Source organism: Misgurnus anguillicaudatus, chromosome 21 (assembly GCF_027580225.2).
Source record: "Misgurnus anguillicaudatus chromosome 21, ASM2758022v2, whole genome shotgun sequence".
NCBI classification, from domain to species: Eukaryota; Metazoa; Chordata; class Actinopteri; order Cypriniformes; family Cobitidae; genus Misgurnus; species Misgurnus anguillicaudatus.
The window spans coordinates 24,852,635-24,877,117 of NC_073357.2; the positions used below are offsets into that span (position 1 = coordinate 24,852,635).

General features: G+C 38.7%; 2 protein-coding genes and 1 long non-coding RNA gene across 6 annotated transcripts; all 3 read left to right on the plus strand.

Moving 5' to 3' along the window:
- Positions 1-668: 668 nt before the first annotated feature.
- Positions 669-9,261, plus strand: LOC129439755 (uncharacterized). 2 transcript variants are annotated; one of them, XR_012360408.1, is made up of 3 exons: positions 669-1,266; positions 1,609-5,510; positions 7,666-9,261. It is a non-coding gene; the product is annotated as an uncharacterized lncRNA (long non-coding RNA). The 2 variants fall into 2 exon arrangements; XR_008642909.2 differs by having other exon boundaries at positions 897-1,266; positions 1,609-1,881.
- Positions 9,262-9,597: 336 nt separating this feature from the next.
- Positions 9,598-10,644, plus strand: ufsp1 (UFM1-specific peptidase 1). Its single transcript, XM_055198485.2, has one exon. It carries the CDS (start codon positions 9,648-9,650, stop codon positions 10,398-10,400), a length of 753 nt encoding a protein of 250 aa, XP_055054460.2. The 5' UTR covers positions 9,598-9,647; the 3' UTR covers positions 10,401-10,644.
- Positions 10,645-11,548: 904 nt separating this feature from the next.
- Positions 11,549-24,364, plus strand: LOC129439761 (interferon-induced very large GTPase 1). 3 transcript variants are annotated; one of them, XM_055198552.2, is made up of 8 exons: positions 11,549-11,687; positions 12,964-13,069; positions 14,054-14,095; positions 15,377-15,451; positions 15,586-15,646; positions 18,613-18,870; positions 18,962-19,222; positions 19,331-24,364. In XM_055198552.2, exons 4-8 carry the CDS (start codon positions 15,431-15,433, stop codon positions 24,034-24,036), a joined length of 5,307 nt encoding a protein of 1,768 aa, XP_055054527.2. In that variant the 5' UTR covers positions 11,549-11,687; positions 12,964-13,069; positions 14,054-14,095; positions 15,377-15,430; the 3' UTR covers positions 24,037-24,364. The 3 variants fall into 3 exon arrangements, with proteins under 3 accessions (XP_055054527.2, XP_055054538.2, XP_055054533.2); XM_055198563.2 differs by having other exon boundaries at positions 15,391-15,451; XM_055198558.2 differs by having other exon boundaries at positions 11,598-11,694.
- The last annotated feature ends 119 nt before the right edge of the window (positions 24,365-24,483 follow it).

The following is a 24,483-nucleotide window of genomic DNA, read 5'->3' on the forward strand; positions in this document are numbered from 1 at the left end:
ATCAAAGGGCCATTTGCGAGAAAAAAATTCTGTTTGAGGAAGTTACGTGCTATGTTTTATATTATAAATGCCACATAAATTATATCGTGCTAAATAATGTCTGATGCATTATGTCTCAATCAGTGACATCACAATTTCGAAGTGAGCAATTTATATTCAGGGCAGATCAATGTAAATTTGAGGCATTAGGCTAAAATGTTAGTTTTAGAGAGATAAGTTGCAGAGGAATCTCTATTGATTCTTTATTAGTCAAACATTGACAGAAGAAAAAAAAATTGTTGGATATTCCTCAATATAAACTTAGGAGGTACAATATCGATCTAATTTAGATTTTTCAATCTGTTAAAATGCTTTGTGTTCTAAAATTTTTGATATAATTTATCCAATGTATTTTTATAAGTGAACCTCAGAATTTTAAGATTACAAACACAAGATTTATTTTGTGGGCAGTGATTCCCACACTGGGACATGGTAGCATACCACAGGAGATACTTTCAGGGGGACACATTTTATAATTTAATAATAATAATAATAATAATAATAATGCTAAATGATATCCAGTATGGGTTAAAAGTAACAAATTAGCAGTGTGGTGAAGTGTGAAAGGGTTAATTGGAGGTCGATAAAATAAAAATAGGAAGCAGCTTTGTCTCACCATGTTGGCTGTCATGGCCCTGTTGTTCACTTATCTATAAAAATCATTCAGAAATCACTGTATATTATTTCCTCTGTTATAGTAAACATCGGAATAATACTGTGTTTGCACACACACACAGAAAAGTTTTGTACTGCCAACAGTGACCATGTTTGTTTTCATGGCTCTAAGTCTTTCCGAATTGTTTGTTGTCTTGTTTGAGCAAACTACTGTTTGCTCTCTGCCTGGGCTAAACTGAGAGCGGTGAGAGACAAGGTACGTGCTTTGGAACATGTGTCATGGCTGGGGAGGGGGCAAGGGCGGGGGCGTCCCGGCACAGCGACTCCGAAGCTTGACCCTGTCTTTGAAATTGGGATGATTTAAAAAGAAAGGGGGGTTACGTGTGGAAGAAAGACCCAAGGACACCCCCAGGCGATGTAGAGAAAGAGTGTGAGGAGAGAGCGAGAATAAGCGGATGGTCCGCATAGTAAACAGAGAGGGACTACGATCACTGTCGTGATTCCTGCTTGGGCAGAGAGCCAGAGAAGGTTGCTTGTTTCAGGTTCAGTGGCGCGCCACAAGACAGGAAACTCATATGAAAGAATGGGGACGGGGAGGTCGGAGCCACTAAGGTGACCTGTCGGAAGTTATTGTTTTAGACTAAAATGTATCAAGAATGAATAAGCATATGGGTTCAACGGGTATAGCAATTTCTTTGTTAAGAAAAAAATGCTAATTTTTATTGTTTTTCTTTATAATCCACAAGTTATGCTATAAACGTATAGTGTCGTTTTCATGTTCTGTACAGTCTAAAGATTTATTAACTTTTTTGTAACGTAAATATCGCTTAGTGAGCAAACGGTACAACACAAACATATGGAATTTCTATTGATAATATCATAGTCACGAGTCAAACAAAACAAACCTATCTAAATTGTTTTCTGATTAATGTAATCTGATTTTCCCTACCACAGGCCACTTCAGCACCTTGCATCACCCCAGAGACATTATTATGTTAATGCATAAGGATGGATTGAAAGGTGAAGCTCCTTTCTGCCAAGAGTCTGAAACCTGCAGGCTTTGCAAGATTTTTGGCAGACTTCTCCCACAAATAACCTACTGATGGCTCTATTGCTCTAAACAACTCCAACGGACTGATTGCTTCAGGAAGACCCTTTCCTTTTGCTCTGAACCCCGCTGCCCACCCCTTCATCTTCAGCTATAAATATAACACTGCTCTTTAGGAGGTATGGGGATTTTAATAGACTGGAAAGATATTTCTAGGGTTGACTTTTGCTCTCCTCAGCAGCCAGGAAACAAAAAGATAACCTCATCTGGCACCTCGACAAGACTGAATACACTTCATTTTAAATTGCTGAACTTGCATACAATATTTTAGCTCAACATAATAATCTGCACTATCCAACCACAGCACTGCCATTTAGTGCAGAGATCAGCTCATTTGCATTTAAAAGAAAACACCCTAAAACGGCACATTTTTGCTTAACGTGGGTTCACACAAGCCGTGTTTGAGGCGTCAAAATCGTGTCTATCGCGCCTAGTTTGCCGCTTGAAAAGTTTGAGTTTACTCGCTTAATTCGCACATGAAAGCCGCGCATGAAATTCTAGTCATCGTGACATTCACGTGGAAATTCGCATCATGGGAGGGGCTTCTGCGACTCCGCACATTGACTTAACATTGAAATCACTCGTGCTTTACGCCTCTACCGCAGCTGGTGTGAACGCAGCATTACACCTACAAAGTGGCAATTTTAACATGTTATAATAAATTATCTATATGCTATTTTGAGCTAGAACTTCACATACATACTCTTGAGACACCAAAGATTTATTTGACATCTTAAAACAGGGGTGGGCATCGAGGGCCAAGTTCTGCAGAGTTTAGCTTCAACCTTAATTAAACACACCTGAATGTCATTTCCAAACAGTCCTGAACACTTCAATTAGATTTTTCAGCTGTGTTGCCCACCCCTGTCTTAAAAAGTCTTGTGAAATGTCCCCTTTAAATGGCTAAACTTGCATACAATATTTTAACTCAAAATATATTTTTAAAATGTGTTCAAAATGCCTTCAAAGAGCTATTCAAACTTACCACACTGTGAAAAGTGTTTGCCACCGTTTGCCATTGAACCTGCATTAACGACGACAATGGCGCATCTGGCCTTAGTCAAATGGGTTGGCACACATGTTCGTGTTGCGGTGAGATTTTGGCATTACTGTGTATTGCGGTAAATAGAATGCCATACAGAACCGTTTGCCACTGAACCTGCATTAACGAAGACAATGGGGCATCTGGCCTTATTCAAACGGGGTGGCATGTATGGTCGGGTTGTGGTGAGATTGTGGCGTTAAAGATTGAGGTTAGGTCATGTCAAGGGTATATGCACTGAGTTACGCGAAAAGGAGCAACCTCAGGAGACGGAAGGGCTGAGGAGTAGTGTGGCAGAGGGTGACTCAATTGACCATCCCACGGAGTCTCATTGGTGCCTCAAGTATGCATTAAGGGATATCAACATCAAGTACTATACAACAGATCTGATCATCTGGTGAACCAGTGACTGCTGTGAAAGGGCAGCTAACAACAAGGAAAAAAGACCTTGCGACAGCATTGAAAGACAGCTGACAGGAGGGAACAGACCCCAACGGGGGCCGCCATGGGCTAGCTACCCATGGCGGCGGGATCCAGCACATGAGGTCCCACCCACACATAGCTACGAAAAGTCCTAAGAAGAAAACACCCCCTGAGTCAGCGGGGGCGGAAGATGGCTCATCGGCGGATAACCCGGTAATGAACACAGGAATGGAACTGACCACGAGATTGATGATAAGCAAACATGAGGCTCCGACAGCAGGACATAAGCTCCAGAACTACATTTGTGGTTGGACAAAGGTTACTTCCACCCAAGGCCTGAAAATACACCAGGGCAAAAAAGGGTGCCTTAAGAAGGGTCAACAGGGAAGCCGCATTAAGAAGCAGGCCGAGTAAGTCGACAGAAGTTCAGCAGCAGGACACACACCACAGTCTGCATGACATCTACACCCCTGCCCTGGACGAGGAACAACATAAGCTGAAAAAAGGCAATGGAGGAAGGCCATAGAGGAGGAGAAGGAGGATATAAATCTGTTGCAGAAAGATATTCAGGGCAGGCTTGCAACAATCTCTTTCAGGAGAGCTGAAAACCTCCTGAGGAAGCGTAGAAGGAAGGAGCAAACAAGATCAGGCTTCTACAAAGATCCCTTCAAATTTGTGAAGAGTCTCTTTACAAAGGAGAAGAGCTGAAGTCTCTCAGTGTCAAAGGCCGACCTGGAAGAACATCTGAAAAACTTCTGCACAGATGACAGACACCAGTAAAAGTTACACTCCCACATGACATGTCACCAGTCAACCCACCAGAGCACGAGCTGGATATCAGTACACCCAGGTGGAGTGAGATAGAACAAACTGTGCGTGGAGCAATCGTCTCCAGGCCCCAATGGAGTTCCATAAAGGCTCTACAAAAATGCTACAGCTGTCCTGCAATTCCTCTGGAAACTGATGAGACTTGTATGGGAAAAGAAGAAGATACCAACATCCTGGCGGAGAGCTGGAAGGATCCTTATCCCCAAGGAAAAGGACTCGGCAGAGATCGAGCAGTTCAGACAGATCAGCCTTTTAAACATGGAGGGAAAAATCTTCTTCAAGATGGACCCCGTTGGCTGCAGCTGAGCAGGCAAAAGCAGCACTCAAACACAAAGACATTGTGGGCCGAGTGCAGGAGGGGAGAAGTGGTCTTGGACTTGGAGCCAGTACACCAGTGTGGAACAAGGCCCCTCCATCTCAGAGACACAAGATGGTGGTCCAGGAGGTACGTCAGGAGAAGGAAGCAAAAAGGTGCGCCCAAGCTGTGGCACAGGCAAAGCAAGGGCAGTGGATGGCATGGGAAGGAGTGGAGAAGAGGAAGATCTCCTGGAAAGAGCTGTGGGAGATGGAGATATTCAGGGCAAGCTTTACCGTCAGGGCTGCCTACGATGTCCTGCCTTCTCCTGAAAACCTAAGCCAATGGTATGCCGAGGACCCCTCGTGTCCTCTTTGCTCAAGTCTAGCAACACTGAAGCACATCTTAGTGGGATGCAAGATCAGCCTCACACCAGGCGCCGAAGTGTCTTGCTGCAGTGTTGGAAAGTCAACGGACAAGTGTGAATGCCCTTCCTCCCCCATCATCCCAGTTGCAGCCAACACCATTTGTTCAGGAGGGTGAGGGTCAAGCCAACCTCACCACCATAAGATCAGACTCTGGTCAGCTGGGCAGAGCACGGGACTGGAGATTGTTGGCAGGTTTGAACAAGAAACTGCAGCCACCAACCTGCGACCAGACCTTGTTTTGTGGTCAGCCTCGCTTAAGCTTGTCAACATCACTGAGCTCACCATGCCCTGGGAGGGTGCAGTGGAGGAGGACTATGAACGGAAAAGGCTGAGGTATGCTGAACTTCAACCGATGCGCAACAACAAGGATGGAATGTGAAGGTACGCCCAGTGGAAGTAGGTTGCAGAGGGTTCGTAGCCACCTCAACATCCAGGCTACTCAGGGAGATGGGAGTGCGAGGAAAGGCCCAGTGGCAGACAGTCAAAGATCTCTCTGCGGCTGCAGAAAAGGGAAGCCAGTGGCTGTGGGTGAAGAGAAAAGACTCCGCGTGGGTCTCCAATGAGTTGATGGCACCTAGGGAGTGAACCTGGGATGCTGGGATTCATTGCTGAACCCTCTGGAGGTGTCGTGGGCCTATCAGCGAAACACCCAAGAAGGAGGACGCCCCCTTGACAACCCAAAGGGTGCCATCACTCAATTGACCATCCCACGGAGTCTTAACGAAGCCTCAGGTAAGTATTAAGGGATATCAACATCAAGTCCTATACAACAGATCTTTACTTAAATTGAGAAAATGTAGGTTTATAATTTTTTTAGGTGTTGTTCACTTTAAAAAATAATTCAGGGGATCTCCACTATTTAATTTAATGCATTGGTGCAAGTTAAAAATTCTAAATAATTAATTTATTGAAAGATTTAAAGTTGCAAACTTTTTTTTTTTGAGTTGTCCAGACATAATAATGTTGATAGTTACATCAAGTTACTATTGTTTGTAACTTCAAATTAATTATCTGTGTTAGTTTGTTTAAAACATTATTTAAGTTGTAACTCAATGCATTTAGCTTGATAACTTCAGGTTCCCAGCATGGTTTGCATGGGACTTGATAGTGAGAGTAAATGTAGAAATATGGTGTTATTTTATGCATTTCTAATCAAGATGAAAACATGAGAAGACTTTTAATGATTATTGTTCTGTACTTTTGGTATTTAAAAGATTTTCTGTTATTTTGTTGATTTTTAAGAGGTTACCATTGTGCTGAAGAATAGAAGATTTGCTCAAGTTGAGAACAGACTCACCGAGCATTATCTTGCTGTTTTAATCAGATGGCATTATGATAAAAATGCTAAAACTTGTTGTCTTTTGCAACCTGACAAATAATGGTGTTCTGGCCCAATAGTCACTGGAATGAAAAGCTATAGAGCAATCTCACAGCGTCCACCAACATCACTGAACATCAAGTTTCAGAACATCTTCTCACAAACCATCAAACAGTGATTGGCATTTGGCAACATTTATAAGTAGTTAATGGACTTGAATGTCAGATTGGTACTGCTTGTTCTGGCTGTTGCACAGACAGCAGATGCATGTGCCACTATGCCAAATTCAGTTAAACCATTCAAAGTAATGACAGCCAGCCAGTCGGCAAATAGATATCCTGGTGTCATTTCCTGAATAAACACAACAGTACCTAAACAATGTGTGAGGTACAGCTAACAGACAAGCCAAAGTTACAGGTAAAATAGTATAATTCTTATAATACACAGCCACAAAAATGTTACACTTATGAACCAGGTAGGATTTTGGGAAAAACTTAAAAACTATTTCAGAACACTCAAACCTATTAGCTCCTTAAGTGATTGCTGTATATATTATTCTGTGCAATACTCTATTTGAATGCCATTTTAAGTACAAACTTTCTCATAAAAAGTTTTAAACAATCTAAATTTTAATTATACACAGGGTTCCCACACCTTAGTTAACTTCAAATTCAAGGACCTTTCAAGGACTTTCCAGGTCCAATACCTTCAAATTCAAGGACTAAATGTGAACACATTTCAAGTGAGAGCAAGGTTATATTGTGTTACCTTTTAAGATACATTGTTACAGTTCTCTTTCGAGGGAACTCACGCTGCGTCACTGCTGTAACACTTTGGGGACGCCTCCAGGGGTAAGTGTGTCTGAATGTGTATATCAAATTCAACCAATGGTGAGGCTTAACGGCAAAGACAGGGTGACGCGGGAACCAGGAAGTATATCGCTATCTGAAATATTGCCAAAGACGGCGTTACAGGGACGCAGGAAGTATGGCAAGGGAGACACAGCATCTCATTCCCTTCTTAGGGCCCTTGCATTTTCCCCCAGATTCACAAACTTTCAAGGATTTCAAAGACCAGTGGGAACCTTACAATTAACACAGGATGATATTGCCTTCTTCCATCTGTAAAGTTTTAAAACAAAACAGATTGATTTCTTCAAATGGATTATTTCCCATTCTGACCACAGTAACATTTTATTAGCTTTGGAATGCTGTCTCATGATTTGTGGCTGATCTTAAGTGTTTGTCTTTAGTATATCTGAGGTCAAAACAGAAAACACTACATTTTTTCAGCATTCATACCATCATGCACAATTGTTTTGTGGTCTATTCTTTGACATATTTTATATTGATGTTTATAGTGTTGCTAATATCTATCTGGTATGTCAGTGACCTTGTTTTAGAATTTTTTTTTTTACTTAAAAGGGGTCATATATTAATTTAAAACAATATATTATTCCTCTATGGCAAATTATGCATATAGTGCCTACACGGCAGTATGCGTTGACTAATCCTAAATAATGGCAAAAGCCAGCTGTGTTTACCAAACCATTTGTTTACATTCATACAGGTTGTTTCCTTTTCTTTGACAATGGCATCCAATCCCTCCAGAGATATTTTGGGTCATCATGTGTGGGAAATGGAAGAAAAGGATATGTAGCATGTTTCTGGACATGAGAAAGACATTATAGATTAACAAAACTGCAAGCTACAACTGAAACTTTTACGTATACATTTGGAATATAAAAAAGTAAGAAACACAACACAAACAAAAGCTGCAATACACTGAATATTTTAGGAACATTTTACAATTTGCTTATTTGATCTATGTTGTCGGTTATGAGATGTTCATGCTTAAACTTTTTTAAAGATTTATTTTAAAACAATGTTTAAATATTGTCACGGAATTGATGGAACAACATAGCATTGAGCCAGATGAAGCTGTACTTAAACCCAAACCTCCGAAAGCATTGGCTCCCTCTGCTGGTGCACTGACAGTAGCACTCAGGACACCTGAGACGGGTATAGTTAAACTAAGCAGTTACATTTCTAGTTCATACTTTATCATAGCTACTATGTGTCATCTACCATACACTTACCACTTTGCCCTTTACACTAAAAATTGTATGCGCTGTACACAAGTTATTTGTGAACAATGGAAAAGTAAACATTTCTCCTACCTTGTTTAATGTCTCCCACACGGCAAAAAAATTATTTCTTTGGCCAAAACATGTTTAAATATATGCTAAATAAATACATTTGCAGATAGTAAAACTTAATGAATATTTTTTTAATTTGAAAATACATTTAGATTTAACCTTCACATATTAACATAATATTTCAAAATGTATTTCAGGGGCAACAAATAAATTTGTAATGTTACATCCAATATGGCAATATATATATATATTTTTTCCTGACTAAAAATAAAACTTTGTATAAAATGTGTAAAGTAAAGTATAAAATGTATAAGTAGCCTATGCATAAAATATAAAATTATAGGTATATATTTGCAGTTCATCTTCTTTTAAAACCTGTTATCTTTACAGCCCTGCTAAAAAAAAAACTAATAGACACCATCACAGAAATTCTATTGGTTTTATTGGGAAGTTTATTGGTTCTAATGGAATATGGTCTTTGTTGGTCTCTAATGGTATGTATTGGTTCTATTGGTTGGTTCTAATGGAATATGCAAAACACACTACAGTGTAGTAGTTTTAATGGTAAAAGCTAATGGTTCCTATTGGTATTTTAATGGAAACCATTAGAATATTATGTAATGGTTTTATTGTTTTTTTTTCAGCAGGGAGGTTTATAACATACACAGTTTGTCTTTCAATGCGACTGCTTTAAAATATATATATTTTTTAATGTTCTTTAAAATGTATGTTTTGATTTTTGTAAAAATTAACAAAAAATAAATGGGTGAAAAATACATTTTTGTAAACATATTTGAAAATATATTTTTTGCCGTATTCCGGAAGTTAGCGGGGCACTGGTTCTCTTGCTAAAAAGTCCATTTTATTTTTCCCATAAACTTTTGGATTATCGCAAAAATAAGATCTGTGTTTAACAAAAGTTTGACACTGACACGTTTTGTCCAACAAGTCAATCTTCACGGTCTCAGGTGAACATAACGTTTATTAATTTTAAAGTCTAAATGCGTTTACTAGAAATAAAAAGAGACATCACATTTCATAAAAGTTGCGTCTTAAGTCATATCTGAAAAACCAGGAGGCAACAGAGCTTTTATTATTTTATTACAATACATGTTTTGTTAACCTCTATTTGCCTTATGTGTTTAGTCTTCAAAAGAGAGGAATGTAAAGCGGAACTGTTAGAACGAGCTGATAAACCACACGGAAGAGTTTCGCGAACGGACGTTTTCTGTAAGAGATTTGTCATGCTGTACATTTGACTTGACTTTTTCATAAACATTCAATCGTTCAATTTTGTTTGTTTGTTATGTAAACGGTAAATATGAATATATTTATTATAAATATGGATATATTTGGCATGTAAGAAATTAATCGTTTACATTTACGCACTATAATGGGTGAGGCCGAGCAAAGAGAGCTATCTCATAAAACCGAGGGCATTGACTGGGGTGGACAAGTTTGTGGACAGGCTCAGATGACGGCCAATAACAACAGCTGGAATCATGCTTTAGTGAAGAATGCACATGACGGACTGAGTTTGCCTTCATCAGACTGTGACAGATGTTCAGTGATATCAGGAGAGTGTCTCTATTATCATTATGGTTGTGACGGAAAGGATGACAGAGGTTGGGGCTGTGGATACAGGACAATTCAGACCATGGCTTCGTGGTTGTGTCTCAGTCAACCTCTCAGTGTAAGCCCCAGACCCCCACCTAGTCTTTCTGAAATACAACAAATTTTGGTAAGAATAGGGGACAAACCCGATTCATTCCTGGGTTCCAGGGAGTGGATAGGCACGTTTGAAGCAAGTCTTATTCTTGACGAGCTCTATGATGTTCCCTGCCGCATAGTGCACGTGCGGCATGGCAAAGAGCTTGAGCAAGCTGTAGAAGATCTTCATAGCTATTTTTCTACACATGGGTCACCTGTTATGATGGGAGGAGACCGGGACAATTCCTCTAAGGGCATCTTAGGTGTGTGCACAAGGAAACAGGGGAGCTATCTGCTTGTTATGGATCCTCATTACTTTGGCTGTCCCTTAGACAAAAACTCTTTGCAAAAACAGGGCTGGGTTTCATGGAAATCAGTTGCTTCTCTGGATCAGTGCTCTTTCTACAACCTTTGTCTGCCTCTTACTGTTAAGTGACAGGATTTTTAGTTATATAATGTTGTTATCACAATGGAAATTCAGACGTCATGGTCATCATGAGAGACAGATGAAACAAGAATGGATTACAGAACTTTTCAAGCTATACACTATTTGAACACAACTTGCCTTTGAAATGTGTAGTGTTGTTTTTAGGGCACTCAAAACATTATTGACAATGTAAAATTATTTTACTCATGAAACTGTTATTGAATTTTTTTATTAATAAAATAAATAAAGTATGTTTGTTTGCTTTTAGATCATATTCACTTCTATTGACTTTCTTCCCCCAGGACAATACAAACTCATGTATAAACTTTATTTTTACATTCTTCTTTCTTACAAGTTAAATTCTCAATAATATTCTGATGTTTGTTTCCGACATTGCTTTTTACTTTTAAGTTTGATTCAATTGTAAGTATTTGATTAAATTGTAAGTATACAGAAATCATTAAAGGAGCTAATAGGTTTGAGTGTTATGGTTTATAAGGATATCTCTTTTTACATTATGTCTGAGTAACAGTTTATACTGATTGAATTAAACACTCAATAATCTACATAAGAAATATAAATACATTGCATAAACTGTTGTGCTACTCATCCATCCAAGTGAGTGTATCTACTTCATCTCTCCACAGGGGTGTTTGAAGGTTCTTTACTTAGGACCTTCAGATTCACTTTCCTGCAGAGTTTAGTTCTAACCCTGATCAAACTCACCTGCCTGCAATTTATTCCTGAAGACCTTGCTCAGGTGTGTTTGATTATGGCTGGAGCTAAACTCTGCAGGAAAGTGGATCTCAAGGGTCCGAGTTGAGAACCTCTAGATCAGGGTTATTCAAATCTTACTCTGGAGGGCCGGAGCACTGCATAATTTAGCTCTAACCCTGATCAAACACACCTGATTAAGCTAAACAAGGTCTTCATGATCACTAGACAATCACAGGTGGTTAAGTTTGATTAGGGTTGGAGCTAAACTCTGTAGTGCTCCGGCCCTCCAGGGTAAGATTTGAATAGCCCTGCACTAGATCATTATTGGTGGGCATTCCTGGTCCTATAGGGCCACTGTCCTTCAAAGTTTAGCTCCAACCCTAATCAAACACACCTGCACAGTATGAAACGCCAACTGTTTGGCATAGAGTGGTACACCAAATAATATAGAGCATTATACATTTAGGTAGTACATAAAAATAGAGAAAACATTTTCTCCACTGACATTTACAGGCTGAGTAGCTAAGAAAGTGGATGGATTGGACAGACTTTAGCAGAAGAATAAGGATAGAGATACATGTATGTGGTGAGAAGTTTTAAATTTATAAACGCACAGCAAATTAAGACACATTTCAAGAACGTGATATCAATTATTGTCATAAAGACTGTAAGTTGTATGACAGGTTGATAAAGACATAGACTCATACCCTGTTCTGTAGAGTAACACATGAATGTAAATCACCTGTAAAATGTAAGAAAAAATCTATTAGGTGACTGTATTCACTGCAATTCATATTATAGTTTATGGTACAAAAATGTATACAGCAGAACAGAGCTCTAGGCTACAAGATTACATCTGCTAGATTTTAGTAGTACTCCTCTAAGGCACAATCGAGTTTTAAAAGGCACCTTTGCTACACCATGTACTATCTCATTAAAAGCGAAGCATAAGTTGTACTACGTCATAAGATATGACTTTGGTCAAACTGTGAACAGCAATGGGACAACAGGTGCTTCAGGGCAATATGCAATCCTTAATTTCTTTTCAGATGGTCACCCCTGAAACGATCACCCTAGTCACCACATAGAAAGTTATTTAGACGATGTTGCACCTTATCGATATGCAACCTACAGACCCGCCACAAGTCGGTATTTTGTGGTCCAGGGTCACATATGTTGTGTTGTATGCTTATGATGTGTTTTCTTTTACACATAATGAATTGCACGTAATGAATTTCATTGAGGGTTTTTTCCTGTTGAGTTTTTTCGTGTTGTTGACTGTACTGCAAAAACTGACTTTCTTAGTATTTTTGTCTTGCTTTCAGTAAAAATATCTAAAAAATTCTTAAATTAAGATCTATTTTCTTGATGAGCATAATGATCTAGGAAAATAAGTCTAGTTTTTGGACAAAAAATATAAACTTTAAGTAAATTAGTGCTTAAAACAAGCAAAAAATTTGCCAATGGAATAAGAAAAATTTTCTGGAAATAAGTTTACTTTTTTCATAAACACTTAATTTAAGAAATTATTTCTTATTCCATTGGCAGATTATTTTGCTTGTTTTAAGCACAAATTCGCTTACATTTTACATTTTTTGTTTAAAAACTTAAATTATTTTCTTGGGTAATTTTGCTTATCAAGAAAATACATCTTAATTTTAGAATTGTTAGATATTTATACTGAAAACAAGACAAAAATACTAAGAAAGTTACTTTTTGCAGTGTGACCTACGCTATGCCCATTTTTGATGCGCCGTTATTCAATATTTATTCTTTCTTCTGTAATGTTTTTTTATCTGATCTTTTGTCCCCACCACTTTTCAACACAAACTGACGCCCCTGGTTGCACCACTAGAGGGCTCCCGTGTTTCCACGTTCATCTGCAGAACCAAGCTTTGGAAGATTGAAAACATCCACAAACATCAAGTCAAGAGAATCTTTCCTGTCATAGTTGGGATAATGTAAGTACACAACAAAATATATTACACGTGCTGGTTATTTTTTGGAATTTTTAATGAAAACATATTGTGGCTTTTAAGAAAATATGCATAATTTTTTCATAAGATGTAAATTAGTTATCCCGGTCTGGATTTGCTCTCCATTGCAGCTGTAATATTATGAACGATGTACTGGGCTTGGATTTGTCTTGCGTTCTGCTTTTTGAGTGTATATTTTACCATACTTAATACTTTTAGGAGTTATTGATCACATTAAATCAAAATAATAATAAATAATGCTGCGGTTAGTTGGAGAGCAAAACTTGCACCTTAACGTTACAACGTTATGATGATGACGACGTGACCACAACCAGGCGAGGCACGTGCACGTCGCGTGTAACAAGCCATATTAAATTCGACAGAGCAAATATAGAAGAGCACAAATATGGTTTGGAATAGTTTTAGTGACTACTGCGAACCTTGTATTTGTTTTTAATTGCCCACACCGTCCAGTTTGGTGGGTCTAACTTAGTAAAAGTAGTATATTGGGAAAAAAAACATATTATTATTCTGGGTTTTATACATGTAGACAGACACTGATGGTTTCAAAATACACCGTCACAACATCTTTAACAAGTTAGTATTCAGAGCAGGTGGCTTAATTGTTGGAAAAACTCCAGGTGCTTTTTGATCCTAACGTTAGATAAGAGACAGACAGACAGCCAGCTAATCCCAAGCAAATGGATTTTACGTTTAACTTTCGTTTTACTAGTTTCGTTTCTGGGATTTGGAACAAACCATTGAAAAGCATATTTGCTCGTTTATCACACACGAAAGGTTAAAAATCATTTGGTAATACGAGACAATGGAAACCAAAACAAACGCTTTTAAGTGAACTAATTAGAAAAAAAGAGACACTGTCGCGATTTTTTTTTTTAAATAGTTTACATGGTACAGTCTGTTTAACATTGCGTGTTTGATGTAGTCTTATCAGTCTCCTTTTGGCAGGCTGAAGACGTGTGGCGTTACGCAGATTCATGGATAACGGTTGTAAGTACCATTTGATTGTAAAATTACTGTTCATGATGCTTTAACTGGAAAATCATTATTGTTTTGTTTTTAAAATCCTTCTGATTTCAGCCTTTGTTGATATTTTTATGGACGTACTTTATTTCCGCGATGAACACATTTAATAAACGTAAATACGTATTATTTAGCTACGGCTAATGTAGTCCAGCCTAAGTCAGATGAAAACTATAGCAAGGCGTTTCCCCAGGACATCTGATGCCTTTAAGTATGATACATTGCATCAGTTGCACTCTTAGAACGAATGTGTTAAAAACAACACAGTGTTGATTCTGGGACGTCGTCCTGGAATCCACCCATCTCTGTGTTATTATTGAAACAACACATTTTGTGTTACTTTCAACACAACATGTGTTATACTTGAACACAAAATCAACACAAAATGACACATAATGTGTTAAAATTACACATAATGTGTTAAAAGCTTACCGCACAATGATGTGTAAAAAATTAACACATCCTTTCTAAGAGTGTGTGTTTTACTGTACAACAATAAAAGTATTTGTAATTTTAGTGTGGCATGAATTGTCTTATGTTTTTGGCTCTACAAAAAGGAAAAATAATGTGTGAGCCAGAACCAAAAGTACCATTTGGTTTTATCAGATAGTTGATGTTTGTAATGATGTGTTTTCTATTTACTGCTTCACGTCTTCCTCAGTTCTGGTTTGAAGCTTAGACTTTTCACAATTAAATAAATTATTGATGGATAAAATAATATAAATGTAATGAATATGATCCATGTAAGGTAAGAGATTATTTAACATGAACTTAAAGAAAAACACCACAGTTTTTCAATATTTTACTATGTTCTTACCTCAACAAAATTAATACATACCTATCTTTTTTTTTGAATGTGTGCATTTAATCTTTGCATTTAGCCTAGCCCCATTCATTCCTTAGGATCCAAACAGGAATGAATTCAGAAGCCACCGAACACTTCCATGTTTTCCCTATTTAAAGACTGTTACATGAGTAAGTATGGTGGCAGAAAATAAAACGTGGCAATTTTTTAAGCGGATAAAAATGAGAACTATATTGTATGGCGGAAGAGCACTTAGTTTGACCTCTGTGCGCAGTAACATCATCACTTCTGACTACTCCCCCTTTCACTTAAACTTCTGTCAATATTACTGTGCCTGAGATCTAAGTGCTATATTGAACTGTGGTGTTTTCCTTTAAGCCATCATTGTAATCAGTTCAATATTCAAACTCATTTATTCATATTAATATTATATATCACATCAGTTTTTTGTTAGCAGATTCAACTAGCTGCCAAATAAAGCTGCAAATAAAGTTGCAATGGACTGCTGCAGTGATGAAGTAAGCATTACATCCTCGTTCTTTGCTGATTTCTGCATTCGCTTTAAATACATTTTAGAGATTGAAGGTTTCAGACAAATGTTAGTATTTAAACACATTCAGTGTCACTAATGTTGAAAAACTTTTATATAAAGGAACATGAAGATAAACAGAATTCAGGAGCACTTTCTGAGTCAGAAGTTCCCATCTCACCAGGTAACTAATTAAACCACATATCAGTTATGAGGCACATTTAATTTGTTTTGCTAGCCATCATTTAAATGACTTTGTTTCCTTTAAAGGGATTATATAATAGCACTTTTGGGAGTACTTCGACTCGGCGCAGTAACACCCTCCCTCTCCCATTATGAGAGGGAGAAGGGGAGCGGACTTTTCAGGCGAGTCGAAGTACTCCCAAAAGTGCTATTACGCCATAAAATATAGTTACTCTTTTAAATCCGCTTAGAAAAGCGCTATGTTTTATTTTGTACCACCAAACTTGCTCGTATAACTACTCGTCTTAAATAGGAAAAACGTTGATGTGTTTGGTCACTTCTAACTTTATCTCTAAATGGCAGCATTGAATGAATGGGGCTAAGCTAAATGCTATCGTAGCGTCGCAGCACGCTCCAGCGCTTACGTGCACACACACAGATGATAGAGGGATGATTCAACAGTTCTTATTTAAGGTAATAACATATTTTAATATTGAAAATGAGTGGACTATTCCTTTAAGATTTGTCAGTGCAAGTTATTTTCAGTTGAGACACCTCATACGTGTTTTAATCTAGGATTAGCCTTAGGCCTTGTCTGTAAAACTGGGGGCATAACTTTTTTTAAAAAGCTCAAATTACGCTAAAAACACCTTTTATTTGAAGTTGTTTTAGCTACTGTATGTGTGCACTGGTTGTCAAGTGCCTCACAAGACTCTGAATAAAGCCCCTCCCCTAGAGAATCGTCAGTGTTTATCGATTGTTGATTGGTTCATTTATAATAGTAAAAAAGTCACAAGGACCTTTAAATTGCAAAATATACACTTTTATTTAACTTCTAGTTCTTTTATTTATAGAGCACATTTTACACAGTCACCAGACTGACCAAAGTGCTGAACAAGGTAAACAAGTAAAACAAAATAAAATAAAACACGAGTAAACCGAGATTATAATAAGAAATCGCATATACCGCAACAATAAAAATACTATCAGGCCAAGCTCATGACAGTGTAAAGTACACAGATCAGTATTTGTCAGTTGACAATACACAAATGACACATGTCAATGGACAATATGCCTAAACCAACACTATCTGCTTATGTCAGTTGACAATACACATACTACTAGGTGTAACGGTTCTCGGTAAAGAATCGAATCGTCCCGTTATCCTCCCACGGTTCGGGACACACATGCACCTTGTTTGATACGACCACACATTTCTAATATAGTTTGGTGAAAAAACAATGCATAAAACTGCTAATGTATGGTTCTGAATAAGCTCTGCGTGTGTTTAGGTGAGAGTACCTGTCCAATCAACTCGAAGTATGCATATCTGTTGCCAACCTCACAGTTCCTCCTCACGTGTGTGTGTGTGTGTGTGTGTGTGTGTGTGTGTGTGTGTGTGTGTGTGTGTGTGTGTGTCACGCGGACTGTTTAGCACGGCAAGCAAAGAGAAAAGACGCTAATAGAGCCACTGCCAGCTTCATTTAAAGGAAAAGTCTACTCATTTTCAATATTAAACTATGTTATTACCTTAACTAAGAATTGTTGATGCATCCCTCTATCATCTGTGCGCGTGCACGTAAGCGCTGGAGCGTGCTGCGACACTTCGATAGCATTTAGCTTAGCCCCATTCATTCAATGCTACCATTTAGAGATAAAGTTAGAAGTGACCAAACACATCAACGTTTTTCCTATTTAAGACGAGTAGTTATACGAGCAAGTTTGGTGGTACAAAATAAAACGTAGCGCGTTTCTAAGCGGATTTAAAAGAGGAACTATATTTTATGGCGTAATAGCACTTTTGGGAGTACTTCGACTCGGCGCAGTAACACCCTCCCTCTCCCATTATGAGAGTGAGAAGGGGAGCGGACTTTTCAGGCGAGTTGGGAAATTTCCCTTATTTTGAAATCCCAATGTAGACAGGTATGCAAAACCATTTAGGCTGAGGGCCAGATTGGAAAAAAAATTCCCCTTATCAGGGCCAAACTTTATGATGCTGACACTAACCATACAAACTAAAATACAACTAGGCCACAAACTGCTCATAAGTAAAGAACTGAATTTTCCTACTTTGTTCATGTTGATTTTAAGAGAACTTAAGTAATAAATAAAAACATTTACTTTTCTTTGCAAATAAACATTTTAAACACTAATGAGTACAGACAATTAGCTAAGGCAAGGGTGTAATTTTGATTTTGACCTTGGTGGGGATGTAAATAATGTCATTATCTTAATCTTAGGTGACACATGTATTAAGGCTACACATATCAAAAACAACAAATATACAATAGATTTCCTCCCAATCTGCTCCGGCAGAAATATATAACACATTATACTTACTGTGCAGCCATCACAAAAAATACTAGTTAGCAATTATTTTATTGTTTGTTGTGCTTTCTTTTTGGGTCGGAATTAAGTAACTAATATAAACTCATGAAACTTTTAGCCTTTTTTGGCTGACTGGTCACGTTTTTGATAAAAAAAGAAACGGTAATGCTGGAAGATCACTTGTTTAGCGCACAGCGTGTCCGCAGTGCTTACTGGGACTTGTAGTGCAATGCTGCGCATTCCGAATTTAAGTGTGCCAAGATCAATTAAAAACTTATAGCATCGCACGGGCTGGATGCAAATGTGCAACAGACCTTGTATTTGACACATGTGCACTACACAAACCATAAAGGGCACAAAAGCAGCGTGAATTAAAAATTTCAAAGTCATGTGTAAAGGTACAATGGACTTGCCCTGCAAATGCTCTCCTGATGTGCAGCTCAGGCGTGTGATGATATTATTAGATAGTAGTGCTTTGGCAGAGAGCACTGTAAAACTCCAGCTGCTACAGCTATGATACAGCAATGGCGGACTCTGTGCTTCTCACTCAGGGCCATGTCTATGCAAATAGGGCAGATGTTCTAACACTATAAAAATTGATTCCTGATTTGTGCCATTTCAAAATGTATGTTTCCACAGAAGTCCCTGCACCAGGCTTGTTTTTTGTGACGTGTACTGGGACCTGTTCTGTTACTCTTTCTTGGGATTTCCCAGTCAGCATTTCCACATTTGAGTTAACTTACTCCAGTCTTGCAACCACAAATACCTCTACTTTTTCAAACATCAAAGCCAAAGAAGTGGAGGGGCTATGTCCAGAAACTGAGTACACGTTCAGCCTTGTTGCAGTATCAGAAAATGGGGATCGAAGTGTGGGAGTTGAAGTGACTGCGTGCACGAGTAAGTCTTGTTCGTCTGCGTAGAATGACCTTAACTGAATAAAGTACGTATTGCAACATGAAGAAAAATATTGATTTTGTTTTCATTGCAGAGCCACTTCCACCTGAAAATATCAAGGTTGAGAGTGTCAGCACTGTATCAGTCACTCTTATTTGGGATGCACCCGGATGTATGGAGAAGACATTTCATGTAGTCTGCTGCCAGAATAGAAACATCGTTCAGGAGAAGACAACAAAATTAGGCACTGTGGTTATAAGTGACCTAAGTCCTGGGATTAAGTACTCTTTTCACATTACAACAGTGCTTTCAAATGGCAACCGAAGTAAAGAAGCTGTGACATATGCTCAAACCAGTTAGTATCATTAAGCATGTATTACTACAGACATTAAGCATGCCTGATATTAAATGACAGTTCTGATATAGCCTGAAATTAATAATAAAACACTTGCTTTTTCAACAGAGACCAGGCTGCAGAGCCTCTTACAGGATTTGGGGTTGGAGCAGTACTACCCAAACAAACTCTCACTCAGCTCTGTCCTACAGATTGACAAGAGGGCAGTGAGAGATGAGCCAGCTCCGTCTCTATCATGTTTACCATGGCTGTTCCTGAAGAAACTGATGATGGTTAATGTTACTGCAAGAAGTGTCAAATATTCTCTTCTGTCTGATGAGAGTGAAGACTTGTCAAGCTTAGACATTTACAATGATCCCACAGATTTACTTGGTGATCAAAACAGCAGCGTGAACCCTTTGGACATAGCGACAGCTCTTTTTCTTTGTTCAGATGGTTTCCTACAACAAGAGATGGTCTCGAAAATGTCAATGTGTCAGTTCTCTGTGCCAATGCTTCTTCCAAACTGTGACACTCAACACTGCACATTCATGCTTTGGGCATTGAGTGATATTATGAAGAGGTTTAGACCTCAATTCTTGTCAGATAAAAAAGGCTTTGTGGAAGACAGAATTGTTCACACCAAGCTTCCTCTGGTGTCTTTTGTTAGACTTGGCGATTGCAGCATCCCTAAATCTCAGCTCTTAAACAAACTGCTCAGCAACCCCCAACAGTATCATGATACATTTGTACATCATGGCATGGATTGTGGAGATATTCCAAGAAGGATTTCTGATGGCTTAGTGGAGATGAGTTGGTATCTGCCTTGTGGAAACAAAAACATTGATGTCTTTCCTGAACCAGTGGCTTTCGCAAACCTGAGAGGTGACATCAGTACCTTTGAAACACAGTATACCTTCTTATGTCAGACCTCCACTGCCATTTTTGTCTTCTTCGACAGCCTGGATACAAACCTAAAGTTTCTCACCAACCAACATGCTAAAGCACAGTTTTTCTTAGTGGGTAACAGGCAAAGCAAAGCATTGGATCTGGAACATCTGAAAAAGACGGCCTCAGAAATGAGTCTGAAGAAAAACAACATCATTCTGAAGACCAATCAAAATGATGCCAATTTCGTCCAACAGCTGCATTCTACAATAAATTACATTATCAACAAACTCCCAAACAAAGTATGTCTTGAGGGGATGGTTGCTGTAGCACATGAACTTGGAATTCTAGTTGATGAAGACATCAAAGAATGTCAGAATGCCAAAGAAAATGCATATGCCATTACAAAAAACATTCAGGACACGCTGCAGTTCAAAGAGGACCAACTTCCTCTTCAGGGTAAAATCTGGAAAGATTTGGCAAAATTGGAAAAAGAGGAATGCAGGCTCCGGAAGGCTGGTGAGCAAAACATAGAGACATACAAGAGTGATCTCCAGTTCAAGAAGACTGAACTCAGGAAACAGCAAAGCCAGTGTGATATCTCGGATGCAATGACCTGCTTTGTTAGTGCACTAACAAGCTCGCCCCTTGAGAGATCTTATTTCTTGAAGTGGATGCGGATGAACCTTGACAATATCTCTCGCAAAAGTCTTTCTAGTCTCCGAGAGCAGTACAAAGAAAAGTGTCAACGACTTTCAGAAAACAAAGAGGAAATTGCACGGCTCGACCAACAGATCTCTGGTAGTTCTTTAGGAATGGAGCACTTCTTGCGTGAAATGGGACAACTTTACGAAGCGGCAGTGTCACTTCCAGAAAACTTAGCACCACATAAGCAAATGCTCCACTTGCCCAGACTATGTGCTGAGCTGATGTTGGATGGCTTTCCTCTGGAGCTGGTTGATGGAGATGCATCAAATATTCCTCTCAGATGGGTGAATGATGTGCTTCAGCATCTAAACTCTTTGGTGCAGCCCAATAATAAAATCATAGTGGTCACAGTTTTAGGAGTACAAAGCACAGGAAAGTCCACTTTGCTGAACACAATGTTTGGTGTCCAGTTTGCAGTTAGCAGTGGAAGATGCACCAGAGGAGCTTTTATGCAACTGATCAAGGTTACAGAGGACATCAAAGAAGAACTGGGCTGTGATTACTTAGTCATAATTGACACAGAAGGCCTAAAATCTCCTGAGCTGGCAAAATTAGATGATAGTCATGAACATGACAACGAATTAGCCACCCTTGTTATAGGTTTGAGTGATATTACTATCATCAATATTGCAATGGAGAACTCCACAGAAATGAAGGATATTCTGCAGATTGTCGTTCATGCCTTCCTCAGAATGAAGGAAATAGGCAAAAAACCCAAATGTCAATTTGTCCACCAAAATGTTGCTGATGTTTCAGCACATGAGAAGAACATGAGAGATCGGAAGATCCTTTTGGAGCAGCTGAATGAGATGACCGAAGCAGCAGCTAAAATGGAAAACAAGCAAGAGTATAAAAGCTTTACTGATATGATGGAATATGATCCAGAGACTTGCAACTGGTACATACCTGGACTCTGGCATGGAAATCCTCCAATGGCCCCGGTAAATGCTGGCTACTCCGAAGCTGTATACGACCTCAAAAAGAAAATGATAGAGATAATTGGGAAATGCAAACTCAAACCACACAGAAACAGGATAACTGAATTTTTGGAGTGGACAAAAAGCTTGTGGAATGCAGTAAAATATGAAAATTTCATATTTAGCTTCAGGAATAGCTTGGTGGCAGATGCATACATGAGGCTGTGCACGGAATTCCATAAATGGGAATGGTCTTTTAAGAAGCATATGCACGCCTGGTTAACAGAAGCTGAAACTAGAGTGTCAAATTTTGAGATGATGAAACTAAAATCAGACAGGTCAGATTTGCAAGATCTCTTGCGCACACTGAAGCAAGAAGCTGTCGCAAGGCTTGACGCCTTGGAAAAGACCACCATGGAAAACCTTTCCAAATACTTTGACCAAACAGAGGGTAATGTCTATCTTGTCGAAAAATACAGAGAAGATTTTGTGAGCAGTGTAAAATCTCTCAGAAGGGAAACACAGAACTCTCTGTGGACACATCTCGAGGCAGTAGTGGACATCAGGAGAGGAAGGAATAATCTGGACAACATCAAGAAAACTTTCACTGATACAATGGAGAAAAAAGTATTAGGTCTTCTTGAAGAGTTACGTAGAAGCAACAGGTTCAAAAGTGATGTAGATGGACAGACAACTGATAAGGACCTGGACAATTGCTTTGAAAAAATCTGGCAAGAAACTGTCAATGAGCTGTCATTTACTGGCTTGAAGAGCAGAAACGTATTTGATTGTGTGTTCTGGCAACTTCGTGAGAACATGAAACAGAAGGGAGGTTCTGTAACAGAGCAACTAACTCAAGTGAATCTGCACAATTTTGGCACAGGGGAATTTCAAGTCAAAAAAGAATACTTTTTCAAAAAATGGTGGAACCGCTTATTCCAGGGTAACAACCATACTGTCAATCTACAGGTCATGGCAGACAATCTAATAGAAACATGTTCTGAGTTAGTCCGGGAAAAAACGATGACCCAATCAGATTATCATGACACCTACATTCAGGAGATCTTAAACCTAATTGATGATAGACTTGCTGCCAACAAGACTATGGGATTTTCAAATGAATTTGAATTATCTCTCAAATTGCACATTTGTGGATTCTCAGCAAGAGAATTTCAAAGCATGCATGACAGTTTCATTGCGCAGAATGATCCACGTAGATGCCTTGATCAGTTTAAAGACAAATATCACAATGATTTCAAAGACCTTTTCCATGATCGTGACCAGTGTCAGAGAAAAGCTGAAGAATTCACTCAGCTGTGCTTGAGTCCGGCAGTTGAAACTTTCATCTGCAACTCATTGGGCCCAGACATTGTTGATGCAATGCTTCAGGGTAAAAATGCCTTTCAATTCAGTACTCGTGCATTTTTCCAGTACTCGCTCTTAAAGCAACTTCTAAATACAGACAATTTCACACAGTATGTGAAATACATCATGAACTATGAACATTTTGTTAAAGGTTGGATTTCGGAACAAATCACTGAACAGTTTTCTAGTGGAAATGAGGTGTCTGACTTGGAGGAATTTCACTTAAGAGGAATCGTCAAGGAGATACAAGAAGCAATCAAAACTGCACTGAGTGAAACAGATGAGGATGGCATCAAAGGATTTATACATTGCATATGTAGGAAGCTTGGACAGAAACTTGTAATACCCAAAGATGCCCTTGAAACAGTAACTGTCCTAAACAATGCTTCTCAGGAACCATTTGCTTGCTGGCTAACTAAATCTGTAGAGGACTTGGAACAGTCACTGAAGAAACAATTCAAAGGAGGCAGCATACAGTTAAAATTGACCAAGCTCAAAATGAAACCCCAGGATGAGCTCTTCAAGCGAGTGTTTGGATGTGGCAAACAATGTCCGTTCTGCAAAGCTCCATGTGAGGCGGGTGGAGAGGCGCACACTGATCACTGTGCTTCAGTACACAGACCTCAGGGACTCGGCAGATACAGATATAAAACCGATAACAAATTGGTGACTAACATCTGCTCAACAGATGTCCACAGTGAAGCAAGCTTTAGGTGTTTTGAGACCAATTATGTATATCATCCTTACAAAAGATACAGAGAGATATTTCCTGACTGGCACATCCCTGCAGATCCTAGTATACAGGCCTCAGACTACTGGAAGTATGTCATGACACGCTTCAGCACCAAGTTTGCTGAAAAATACAATGCTGTCCCTGCTGATATACCCATTGGATGGAAAACAATCACAAAGAGTCAAGCATTGGACAGTCTGAAAGAATCTTTTAGCATTAAATAAACCATGCTTTTTCAAGGAGGTACTACCTCCTTTCGACACATTGTTAACATGTTGGAACAGTGCTAACCAAAGTGATAGATGATGTTGTTTGTGCCTATGTAAAACGAAACTGATTGAAATATATAATATGTACCATTTCAAGCTTTTGAAAAATGAATACAATATAGTAAAATGTTTCATATGTGAATGTTTGTAGAAGTAGTGCTTTGTGAAAATGTACTCTTTTGTTTGTGATTGTAGAACATTACTGTATTCTTAGAACATTACTTCATTATAAATCTGGTCAATACTTGTTTCTTGGTTAACCATGAATAAAAAGTTAATTCTGAATTCTCAATGGTTTTCTTTTTTACGCAGAGAGGAAACAGAGTCTGATGTCTGGCTATGAATGTCTTTAATATTCCCCAGATCAGAGTCACAGCATACAGTATTTAATAACCTCTAAAT